The following is a 13,582-nucleotide window of genomic DNA, read 5'->3' as shown; positions in this document are numbered from 1 at the left end:
TTCATCCCACTTCCAATGCATAATAGTAACAACAAATTGAATTTCCCCCCATCTGTCCCAGCATATTTCACTAAATTTAGCAGTGGTGGTCGGCACGGAAGTGATAGGGCGGGGGGGAGAAAGCAGGAGTTAGGGGCGAGGAAGCGGGAGGGGGAGGACGCAGGGGAAGCGGGTAATAAAAAAGAAATAAATTAAAACTATTCTTTTCGCCACTTCCTCGCCGCGTCTCTCCTCCGTAGTCCTTCCCTCGCTCGGCCGCCTCAGGAATTATACTCAGGCTTCCACTCAGACAATCTAAACGCTACCTCAGCAGTGTTGTTATTGGTCTGAGCGCTGTGTTTCGGGTCTCAGACGTTGACTGGAGGCCTGGACATGTTCTCCACGTAGGCTGTAATGCAGCCCGCATGGAGATCATGCAAAGTGCACAAGACTGTTTTGGGCAGCCCGAGAGAGCCGTCCAAGCAGTCATTGCACACTTTAGGAGGATGCTACTACTCCTCCCTTGCCCCCACCCCCTCACACAAAGCTGTGGGCGGAAGTAGGAGAAAATAAAATGATACTAACGCAAGTTATTATCATTTTATTTTCTCTGTGTTTCACTGCAAAACAGCAGTGACAACGCTCCTCCTCCTTAGCAGAGGAGCCGCCCCTGAAATTTAGCACATTATGGGGCATATTATCAAGGGGGTTTATCTCCACTTTTTTTGGCTTTAAAAGCCAAGAAAGCGGAGATAAAATTATCTCCCTATTACCTAGCTGTCGCTAACACCAGTTAGCGACAGCTAGTAGGAGATAGCGACCATCTTGGGCCCCACTTTGCATGTCAGTGATATTTATCACTAATGACATGCAAAGTGGGCGTGCCAAGATGTTAGCGACTGATAACATCGCTATCTCCCATTACCAACTTTTGAAGATATTCGCGCTAAGCGCGAATATCTCCAAAAGCTAACACCTGCCCTGAGCAGTTCTTAGCCATGTTATCCAATGGGAGGTGGATAACATGGCTAAGAGCATTAGCTCGCTAATGCATGAATATCACTGACTTTTCAGCGATATTCATGCATTACGGCCGATTTTTATCGCATTTGCGATAAACCTTAGTAATACCAAGGTTTATCTGCGATAAAAATCGCTGCAGCTCGGTGATAATTTTTTCACGCTAACCAAGCAATAGCGATAATTATCGCTATTGCTTGGTAATATGCCCCTATGTTTTCAGGGATGGTCAACTGAACAATGTGAGAGGCAAGTTTTCATGTATACCATTTAGATGAACGTAGCCCCCTACAGAACGGAATTTAATCAACAGAGATAATGCTGTGAGTGGAAGTTGCATTCAGTGGTGTAGCTAGAGCTTCTGGCGCCCAGGGCTATCCCTCAGATTGCCGCCTACGGCCGGGGAAAAAGGACGTCGAGCAGCGGGGGTGGACTGGCAGGGTTTAAGTTACAACACACTTTACTTCACTGTAGGTCTCCTCGCAGCCCATCTACTCTTGTGCCTCACACTCAGGGGGTTCATATCTTGCTATGAAATATGTTTTTTCTGCATCAAACGAAAGCAGTGAGGAAACTGAAAGCCAGGTGCAGGGGAACATTTCACACACAAAAGCACTGTTTGCATTCCTGGCTGAGGGTCACCAACAAGAAAACAATGGTGGGGGGGGGTGTGGAGGGGGTGATAACAGCCTCATCCATTACTGGTAATGTTAATGGCGGAAACTCTCAGTTAAATGCGGGATGCAAGGGCGTCAATGTAATGCATTCCGGTATTTACAGTTAAAAAAATACAATATTCCTATCCACAATGAATATCCTGATAAACAACTGTTGTGTAAATCACAGTTATCCAAAACATATCCTGCTTATGGCTTTGTAAGTCACCCAAAATATTACCCTTTCCTTTAAGTCAATGCTGTACCCTCCTTGTCTTGTCTGAGCATGCACCAGACGATGAATCCATGGATGAAGGAACCCTGGAGTTGAAAGGCATCACTCCACCAGGTGCTGACCCACGTCTTGAACCCATCGAGCCGAGGCAGGTAGAGGGCAGACCATATAGTGGAGCACATCCAAAAATATCACGCCCCTGTGCCAACTACCCTTGTCAGAAGCGTGCACGAGCAAAATGTTACCCAGCTAAAATCCTCTGCTTTTAAAATATCGAAGTTATGGGTATAGAAGCAATTTCTGTGTGAAATCAATTTCACTAGGTGATGTTTAGGTGAGATGACATCAGCATTCACTGGTGCATACAGAGGCTTAAAAAACATGTATAATCAGGCTAGATGGGCAATAGATTAGGCAAAGCCGAGGATGTAAATAGGCCAGCTCCAACATGCCATTGTAGGCAAGTAGATAGATGAAACACTAGGGCAGTGCATGACTTAGCTGATGTGAAGGACATTTTTGGAAGATGCTCAGGCTCAAATGGACGATTTAAGGCAGCAGTACCCGTGACACGTGACCCTCTTTTTGCTTAACTTAATTCTTCCTGCACAATCTACCAGGGCTCTGTCACAATCACTCACATGAGCGGTTCATCATTGTCATCTTTTGCTGTCCCCCCATCGTCCTCCAGCAGACCTTCAATGGCGCTACATATTGCTATGTTGTGTAATATGATGCATGGAGCTATGATGTGGCAGCCTTTGATGTACATTAATTTATACGTCTTAATCCCACATGTCTGCTTCACCCCAGCCCAGCACTGCTGTACCTGTGCTGCCTTCGATGGAGGGATAAAGATAGGGTGTAAGGATTCACCTACATATTTCACATGTGGTGATCTATGTTGTTCGCACATGTATGTCGAAGGAGCCACTGCCGGCAAACGCTGATGTATTACTCTATTCCTGAAGATGTAGGCGCCATTTCTGCCTTGTTATTTTCCGCTACGTCTGTAATGACGTATCTTGCATCACAAGTGACCTGCACACCCTGTGAGTGATTGCTGTTTTTATTTTTTAACATAGGCTATGTGGACCTGGTGGGGGGACATGGCAACATATGGATCCCATCAATAGGTACAATAATATAAGGGAAGAGTGCAATGTTGTAGACTACAACCTTAACGACATAGACAAGATGTTTACCTCGCCGGCTGTGACCGCATCAACAAAAACCTGAAGCCATTTCCGAGTTCAGCTGCTGCCCATGAACTTGTGACTCGAGGCGTCACTGCAGCAGTGCCTGGGCTGGCCAAAAATGAAGCCCAGGGCCGTCATTGGGAGTGCTTTCGGCGAGCTGCAAGATTGACAGCCCTGGGACCCACATACGCTGTGCATCGCGCGGCACACCGGCGCCGCACCACCACTATGCTAGATAGTGCAGGATTTGGTTGCAAGCAGGTGTGCTTGCACTTACAGATATACATGTGGTGTACTGGCTGCTTAGAAACAGCTGCCGCACATGTGCCCACCACCCCCAAAACAGTGCCACCTGGGCGGACCACAACTTTGCACCCCCCCCCCCCCCTTAGTTCCTCCCGCGCAATGTTTTATATGTTTATGAGTGCTCTCAAGAAAGTCATTGTGTGCCACTCGGTTAATTTAATATTCCGCTCCTTTTTCTCTGTCTGTGAAATGTCTTCTTTTTTAGTTTTCAAAATCTTGCCTCCCTATATCTTAGACACAATTGTCCACTTGACTATGCGTTTAATGGCATTTCAACCTAAGAAGTTGAATCCACGGGTCTTCATCAGCACAGGAAATTGTGCACACCTTAGGATAATTGGAGTGTAAAGGGGAATGAATATATAATAGTCTGTAATTAATATATTGGAAGGGTACTATGTCTGTTGAATTATCCTGAACATCATCGGATTTGGGGAAAGGAACTTACTCATGCAGGATGCTAAAGAGTAAGAGTACATTTTGAAATTGGATTGTATATAAACTCTACCAACTGTAAACTAGAACTGTCATTTCCGTATTCTCAAACGTAAACGTATGAGAACATTGAGTTTGGTAAGATATGAAACAGCCCCGATAAACTATTCAAAGTAAGAAAAGACACCGAAATTTAAACCCATTTGCAAAAATAAGGAGCGAACCAACCCCGGAGTAAATCACAAAGTTGTGGTTTGTGCAAGGACAGAATGAGAAAAATGCAGAAATAGTACGCGCAAAATGGATGTACACATCATATGGCTGTGTTTATTTTCAGTTTTGCGCAGATCCACAAGTGAGGATAAACATTGGTGGTAAGTGTGAGCACAAAGCATTAGCAAATGCAATTTACACTTGCCTCTAAATCAGCAAAGGTGTACAAATAGATGAAAAATCATTTGTGCCCATTTTTGCGCCCTCAATGAAGGTCCATGAGAGGGTCACATATGAGTGCCAAAAGCAACTGTAAGTTTGAAACTTGGCAATTGTTCTAGAAGCAGCCAAACATGTCAGTACATTCATGGTTACTTTTTACCATTTTGATGTTCAATTTATACTTTCTCTTCCCACAGGGAGATTATGTGATAAACCTGGACCTGTACAATGAAGACCAATACCTGATCGCCTGTGCTAACATCACCATCTTTAGCCGCTGATTCTGTTTGTTGTTTTTCACGGAAATTGTACAAAATATTTGTATAGAATACAATACAATTACTGTGCAGAGAACTAATAGCATTTCAGAAATGGATGAGGAGAGCAGAATTAAAGATCAGCCTAGTTCCTCTTGTTTGTATGTTTAATAATGCAAGAATATTATGAAATGGCTGGCTTAACTGCTGTGTAGTAAGGCAGAAGAGAAACCATTTCAATCACACTTGGGTCTGAAGATGATGTAGGTTCGTGGATTGCTACCATGTCCTCAATCGTGCTAAAGTAATAATTTGTTTTTATATAGTGCTTCATACCTCACTTGTGCTATTTCTATGTGCTCTAATTTACTAGTGCCCAATGTAATAAACCTCAGTTTACTAACAACAGCAGCTTGAAACTGAGTTTGCCTCATTATTGTCTCGATTTGAACTGATAAACTGCTGATCACTTTGATTAACCATTAACACCTAACTCTAATAATCATATATATCATTTCAGAAAACACCCATTTTAAAATTGGTAAGTGAGCACTTAAAAGTGTTCGATAGGGACATTACTGACACATGCAATTGCAAAGGAAAGTACATGCATCTGAATATATGCTTTAAATGAATGATTTTAATTTGTGTTTTTCTTCGTATACTGGTAAAATAATAAAAAAAATCTGTCCTACTTTAGGAGCCTTTTTTTCCTTAGGCATGCCAGAAAATCAAATGACTGGACGAGGATTGTGTTGGCAACAGAGTGCTAGTTATCAGACCCATACAAAAACAGTTGTGCACCGAAGGTGTACTTAGGTTCTCAAAAAAGCATCCAGAGGTAAAATTTTTTATCTTTAATTCATTCTTGTTTACTTACGGCAGAGGACATTTTGCCATTAGGGAAGATTTTCTTCCGTTATGGATTGAGGTGGGCATGTGCGTCAATTCACCAAAACACCAGGTTTAGTGGAAGTGATTTCACATGCCCTTTGACCTTCACTTTCACTTACACATACATATGCTTATACGTACACAAGCATTCACACATACAAACACACTCATACATACACATGCACACATACACACACTTTCTCTTACATAAGCACACATAAACCTGCAAGCACGCACACAACATACATACATTTAAAAAATACAATTTTACTTACCTCAGCTGCCAGGGTACGTCATATTCCAGCTATTTGTACTCCATTGTTATTGAACTATTGGCAAATAATGTGATATTATTCGTTATTCGTATAGAAAAATAATTGACAAAAAACGATGTGAGTGAAGACCTCACCGAAGTCGATAAGGACGAGCTGCTTCTGTTCCTGCCACTGACTTTGCCACTGCTGATGCTAGGGGTCACGAAGGTAGTGCCAGATGCCAGGGGTTGTAGCAGTGACTCCCGGTGACACCTAAATGACGTCCATGAAGGTGGGGGCATTCCAGGATTGGCCACCGTACAGAAATGAGTGAAAGCATACAGACCAATCAGGTTATTCGTCCTAACCTGAGATTTACAGTTTGTTTTTCAAATGGAAGAACACACAAATGTCCTCCTGTTAAACCTAGGACAAGTAAGATTTAGCAGTGGGTTACAGGGTTTTCCAGGGAGGAAGATATTTCGACTGTGAAGAAAAATATATGTACAATGGTTCATGTTTTACTCCTACGCAATTGGTGTAACATCACTCTCTCAGCCGCAATGAATCAACTGAACATGTGCAGTCCTAACAATCTTGTTCACAATGACATAGACACTATCTGTAAATTTGATTATTTCAGCATGAGACCCCTTGTCAGAAGTCAAACCTAGAATAAAGAAATATTTAAAAATTGTTCCTTGTTATACTAAACCTCTGTATAAAAAAAGTAAAAAATGGAGGAACGAGCCAAATTCAGAGCTAGACTACATGCATACAAAATAGGCATGAGGAATGGTACTCCAGTAAAACCCTACCCGCTAATAATACTCTTAGAGAGATTTTACGGTTAGCAGAAACTTAGGAGATACTGCTACTGGCAAAGCAGCAATCTCCGCATTGATGCAGCTCATCCCCTCCACCTGCACACCTCCCCCTTGCTGGAGGATTTAAGGAACAGACTCAAGACATGGTTTTTCGACCAAGGCTCACAGAACCCCAGCGCCTGGAGACTCACCGGGGTGGCAAGCTGTGCTGTATAAGACCAGCTGATTGATTGATCCAGTGTTTTACCTGGGCTCAAAATATTTGACGTTGTATTTTACAATCTTATCTATTTAGGATCTTACTCGTCACATTGAAGGGTGGGCAAGCTAGGGTTTTGAATGTTGGCTACCCAACGAGGACCAGGAATTGGTAACAGATTCACAAACTAGTGATCAAGTTTAAATAAACCACCCTTAATACCATTCTGTAGAGGAATAAGATGGTAACGGGAAGTCCAAACCTCCTGAAGAAGTTTAATCGGGCCAAAATCACATTAACCAATAGACCTGCAGTGGCAATGCAGAAAAACAGTAGCAGAACCTGATGTTCTGTAAACAATCTGTGACTATCTCTATTGTTCATGAGAAACTGAGGTATTGTATGCACAGTGTCTGTGGAAAGAACATTTTCAAAATGTAAAAGACTCAGACATTGGAGGTTTCATTTACGTAGGTTTAGTATTCAAGGCAATACTAAGCATTTCAGAAAGTTCAGTCATAAGTCTCAGTAAGCAGATACAGATGTAGTTTAAAACTACACATTTTGTCATCATCAAATAGAAATACGTTTGAAAATCTTTGGGGAAAGAGTCTACAAAATCATTCTAAAAGGGAAGTTACAATAGGACATTAGGAAAGTTATGGTTCAGCCAAGGAGTCCAAGGAGAATTCGCTAGGCCTGAGGGTTCCTGCCACTAGCAGGGGCAGGGGACAGTCTGCAAGAGTTCTTCCAGCATAGGCAAAGGGTCTTGTCAAAGTCCACAATCAGCCAGTCTGTAAGCAAAGGCAACAGCTACAGCCAAACGAATGGAAAGAGAGCTGCTCTTCTGCAATCTGCTCTCCTCCTTTGTAGGGTAAATCTATATTATAGTTCGACAAGTCCGGAGATGACATCTCCTCAAACCCCGACCAAGCAGCCACTAACCTCACCCAATGGTTATCCTACAGCGCCGACATCCTAGCACCACTGAAAAAACGACATATCAAACTAGGCAGCAAGAAGGCCTCCTGGTTCAACGATGATCTTAAGAAATCCAAGAAACTCTGCCGCTCTCTGGAGAAGGCCTGGAAAATAGACCCAAACACCAGCACCAGGAACGCCTTCAAAAACGCCACCCGCATACACCATCAACTGATCCGGACTGCCAAGAAAACCGCTTTCAAGTACCGACTAGATAGCAACGCCCACAACAGCAAGGAACTATTCAACATCGTCAAGGAATTTACCAACCCCTCAGCCAACTCCAACGACATCACTCCCTCTCAAGCCCTCTGCGACTCCCTAGCCTCATTCTTCCACAACAAAATTGCAGACATCCACAACAGCTTCGACAACCGACCCAAAGACCAACCCACCCAACACTCTGCAGGACCCCCACCCCCCTTGAACATCCTCAGTGACTGGAACCCAATCTCCACTGAGGACACCATCCGTCTGATGAACTCTATCCACTCAGGATCCCCCACCGACCCATGCCCTCACCACATCTTTAACAAAGCAGACTCCATTATAGCACCGCACCTCCGAGACGTCATCAACTGCTCCCTCAACTCCGCAACCTTCCCGGAAAGTTGGGAACACGCCGAACTCAGCGCCTTCCTGAAGAAACCCACAGCTGACCCCACCGAACTCAAAAATTACCGCCCTATCTCGCTCCTTCCATTCCCGGCCAAAGTCATCGAGAAAGCGGTCAACAACCAGCTCGCCGCCTTCCTCGAAACCAACAAGTCCCTCGACTCCTCACAGTCCGGCTTCCGAGCCAAACACAGCACTGAAACCGCCCTCATCGCAGCAACAGACGACATTCGAACCCTACTGGACAATGGAGACACAGTCGCCCTCATCCTCCTCGACCTCTCCGCAGCCTTCGATACAGTCTGTCATAGCACCTTAATACAACGCCTCAGAAACATCGGAATCCAAGGAAAAGCACTGGAATGGATCACCTCGTTCCTCACCGGAAGAACCCAGAGAGTCCGCCTCCCACCATTCAAATCAGAGGCCACTGAAGTCATCTGCGGCGTACCACAAGGATCCTCACTCAGCCCCACCCTCTTCAACGTATATATGAGCCCCCTCGCGACCATCGCACGCCAACACAACCTCAACATCATCTCCTACGCTGATGACACTCAACTGATCCTCTCACTCACCAAAGACCCAAACACCGCCAAAACCAACCTGCATGAAGGAATGAAAGAAGTAGCCGAATGGATGAAGCACAGCCGTCTGAAACTGAACTCAGACAAAACAGAGGTCCTCATCCTAGGCACCTCCCCCTCCGCCTGGGATGACTCTTGGTGGCCAGAGGCCCTTGGAAGAGCACCCATCCCGACGGACCACGCATGGAACCTGGGCGTCATCCTGGATTCCTCACTCTCGATGAACAGACAAGTCAACGCCGTTTCTTCATCCTGCTTCAACATTCTTCGCATGCTCAAAAAAACATTTCGCTGGATCCCCACCGAAACTAGGAAAACGGTCACCCACGCACTGGTCACGAGCCGCCTGGACTACGGAAACACCCTATACGCCGGTACCACCGCAAAACTCCAGAAAAAACTCCAACGCATCCAGAACGCTTCAGCCAGGCTCATATTAGACATCCCGCGTAAAGAACACATCTCTGGTCACCTGAAAAACCTCCACTGGCTCCCCGTCAATAAGAGGATTACTTTCCGCCTCCTAACCCACGCACACAAAGCACTTTACGAAATTGGACCCGAATGCCTCAACACACGACTGTCCTTCTACACCCCCTCCCGCCAGCTACGATCCTCCAACCAAGCCCTGGCCACTGTACCTCGCATCAACAAAACCACCATGGGAGGTAGATCCTTCTCCTACCTGGCAGCTAAAACCTGGAACTCACTTCCCACTCACCTGCGCCTTACTCAGAACCACCTAGCATTCAGAAAGCAACTTAAAACGTGGATATTCGACAAGTAATTCCCCACCCTTCTTCAAGCACCTTGAGACCCTCTGGGTATGTAGCGCGCTATACAAATCTCTTGACTTGACTTGACTTGACCATCATCGTTCGACTTCCATTTGGTCATCAAAAGTGGCAACACTAGCATTCTTTCCCATACTGTTCATGGGAATCGATTGTCCGTCTTGGGCACATAGGTTAGTCTACAAAGAACCTTTCATTACTGAAGCTTCCCATGCACTAGTAGCAAGAGTTCATGTCACATGGTAGTATCAATATATAAATTGCAATATGTTGCAACTAGCTCTGGAATGTCATGGGATAAGTACAAGAAAGTTACATGAGTGAGCGAAAGTAAGATTCTTTCTCCCAGGCATTATGAGAAAGAACAGGCCTAAAGAATAAAGTCATGTTAATACATTAAACATAGTACATCATAATCAATATATATATATGCATAATTTAGATCCAAGAAGGTGTGACTTAATGAATGCATTTGTCAAAACAGTCGTGTCTTAGATTGTTTCATGTAATTGTTCAATAGTATGTATGACCTACTACCACAGTTGGAAAGTGCACACGTGTAGCATATACGTATATATTGTTTTATAATTTTTGTTATACGAAATATAAGACTTTAGATTTATATAAAGATTCAAAATGGAAAGTTTCATCTTTCTAACTAGTTGCATATAGGTGGTGCACCAACATTTAAATGTAAATGGTGCATTTCGATGAGAGTAGCAAAGGATGAGTCTCTTAGGACATTATATAATCATATTTATCATAAAAATCCACACAATTGTAAATGAAACTCAATAATGCATCAACGTTTAGTTGCCAAATGTGTATTTCTTATTAATTGCGTAATTGCAGAAAATACATTTTCGTGAGTTTTCATTTGAACATGGTTTAAAATCTAATTTTAGGCAAGATAAGCACACAGTATACGATATGCTTCTATTTCTAATAATCTAAGCACTCTTTTATGGTATTTGTACTATATTTTTCCCCAAAATCGTTGCCATTGTCTGAAACATGTGCAAGGTGCACGTTCATTTCATATGTGTTTTTTGTTCACATGTTCAGTTTATATGTCGCGTAAAGGATAACCAGTTTTTAAGCTGGGTCACAGATAACGGGAGGCGCCGCCACCGGCCATTAGGAAGTCTCTTGCAACGGAGGGTTTTGTCCCCTCTCTTCATTCCACCCTCACACCAATTCGGCTGCTAACTTCCTTGCCCCTGCTTAAGAGGAATGTGTCTCCTAGGCAATTCAGACTCCTAAATCTGGGTATCCTCAAGAATTTTCTCCAATCCACATATTACACTATCTCTTCTCTCTCACCACTGAGCCTTTGCATATGATCCTCAAAGTTTCCCAGCAGCAGGTAAATGGCAAAAGATTTTAAACAGACAATCATTCTCTCTCTTTAAAAAAGCAGGGGTTTCCAAAATAATAACTCTAACTAATGGCCTTTCTTTCTGCTGCAAGCGCCAGGTGAGCGCTGAGACAACCATGTGACAAAATGTCTCTCTGCCTTTTTGGAGGAAAACTAGGTCCTGGACTGGTATTTCATCCTGATTTCAGCAGTAACGTGGTAGTAGTGGTTGCCCTGATGATATCCGGCTGATGGTATGTAGTAACAAGGTCAATGTCCTGAACCTTTTGGATTGGATACTTTAGGGGCATTTTTATATGGCCAATCATGGTGGCCTCCTAATATTCAGGCTGTTTGACATTGGTAAAAGAAAAGAGGTCTTGATTTGGTTTCACTCTTATATCTAACTGTAGCCATTCCTCATTTACTTCACAGGATATGACTATCTCTTCTAGTTTCCCACAGGGTCTGCCCTTTCAGCCTACCTCTTCAATGTCTATGTGGTCTTGCTAGCTATATCAATCCATACACATGGCCTCAAGGTAGTCACATACACAGATAATTCTCAAATTCCTCTTCATCTGTGGGCCACAGGGTTACAGCATGGGCCTTCCAGAGAGGGATAGCAGACATCAAGCAGTTGATGGGTAGCAACTGTCTCAAGATTAAGTTAGATAAGGTATGCAATGAACCTAAATGAAGCAAATTTACATAATTAGAGATTATTCTGAAAATCTGGTACCCACCTAGTCCTACGATGGACACCAATGGTCTAAAAACATTACTTGATGGCTATTTCTTGGAGAGAGTTACGGGGTTACAGGCCTAGAGAGGAAGTTAATTTTTATAGCTATATTCCTCACTTTTAAATGTGTACATGGACATGCTGCTACCCACTTATGTGAGTAGGGTTAAATGTAAACAAGGGGTGACAAATCTAGGTTCAGCTTAGCCAGATCCATGCCAGATTTTCAGTCGTACAACTAACTAGTTGGCTCAGGCCCTCCTCGAACTAGCAGGGGTATCCCTGATGAGGAACCACTGAGGAAATCTTGGTTCTAACGATTAATTACTTTTGGAGATTCCACAATCTGGATTTGGGAGCTTCTGATTTCTGGGGTGGTGGCCAGACTCTGGAATGCCTCTACTGCAGAGGCACTGGAAGTAGGGGTTTAGAGGTGCTACAGCCCCTCCCCCCTCCCCAGACCAACATGTTCCAAAGGTGAATGACCAATAAAGATTCCTCTAAATGTCATTTTTATCTAGTCCCGTTTGCTGTGCATTCAGAGGCAGAGGTCAAATGTCAGCCTATGTCTTCAGATAAATTGCTGTTTATTCTTTTAACATGCCGATTGGTGTTTACTTTTCTTTGTCTGCCTACAAAGTGAGAGGATTTTTAAAAGAGAACTATGGCATAGATGCATCAAGCTAAATTGTGATCGCAATCGCTGTGAAACAGCGATTGCGATTGCAATTCCCACTTCCGCAATGCATCAAGTACAAAAGCAGCATATTGCGAATTCGCAAAACAAAGAATTGCTAAACCATTAGGAAACCCCCATTGCGATTCCTTAAAAGCGATTTCCCACATATTTAGCGAAATCATTAGAGAATTCGCAGCCAAATAGCGAATTCGCAAATAAATCGCTATTCCCATTCATCATCAATCGTACATAGCGAAAATACCATAAATCGCTAAATATGAGTCTCAATTTAAGGAGAAGCAAAACCAGGTGGTAACCATGAAGTCAAATTGGCAAAAAGAAAATACATTTGCAAACAACAAACAGGTGTTGGGTAAATCAAGCACACTTAAGGAGACTCAGTAGGAGCATGAGAAAAGTCACAATAGCAGGTCTCTACATCGTGGCAAGGCGGCTGAGGCTCCAGGCTGCAGCCCAGAACTGACGCAGGATCCAGGAGCGCATCTTCTGGCTGCGCATTACACTACTGGGACAGACTGAAGAGGAGATCTACTCCAAATACAGGCTCAATGGGGCAATGATTAAGAAGCTCGTCAAAGACCTTGACCCCCTGATGTAGCACCCAACACAGGGGACAAATGCGGTGCCCACCAATGTCCAGGTCCTGTACTGCCTGAACCTCCTGGCCTCTGGCAGCTTCCAGGGGATAGTCGCATATGCAGGGGGTATATCCTAGAGTACACTGTCACGCTGCCTACAGAGTTTCCTGGACGCCATGCTGAGCCGGATACATCACTACATCACCTTCCCAACAACCCAACAGGACTTAATGCAAACTAAACTGGACTTCTATCACACCGCCCATTTCCCCCATGTAATTGGCTGCATCGACTGCACCCACATTCACATCTGTCCACCCGCAGAGACTGAATACATGTACCGGAACCGCAAGTCATACCACTCCCTCAACATTCAGATGGTCTGCAATGCAAAGACCATCATTACAGACATTGTGGCACAATACCCAGGGAGCACGCATGATTCATTTATCTTTCGGCACAGCAGCATACACACCCGCTTGGTCAGGGGTGAATTTGGCGAGGGACATCTCCTAGGTAAGTACACATG

At 43.9% G+C, this 13,582-nt stretch overlaps 1 protein-coding gene across 1 annotated transcript in view; it reads left to right on the top strand.

Annotated features, from left to right (window-relative positions):
* Positions 1-4,933, top strand: part of LY86 (lymphocyte antigen 86) — a 152,838-nt gene extending 147,905 nt beyond the window's left edge. Inside the window, exon 5 of the mRNA XM_086966851.1 lies at positions 4,463-4,933. Coding sequence (XP_086822977.1) covers positions 4,463-4,546 — 84 coding nt within the window. The 3' untranslated portion in view covers positions 4,547-4,933. The remainder of the gene's footprint in view (positions 1-4,462) is intronic.
* The last annotated feature ends 8,649 nt before the right edge of the window (positions 4,934-13,582 follow it).

The sequence above is a fragment of the Lissotriton vulgaris genome, chromosome 4_1 (genome assembly GCF_964263255.1).
Source record: "Lissotriton vulgaris chromosome 4_1, aLisVul1.2, whole genome shotgun sequence".
Lineage (NCBI taxonomy): Eukaryota > Metazoa > Chordata > Amphibia > Caudata > Salamandridae > Lissotriton > Lissotriton vulgaris.
Note: the sequence above shows the minus strand (reverse complement) of the source record. Positions and strands in the feature narration are given on the sequence as shown.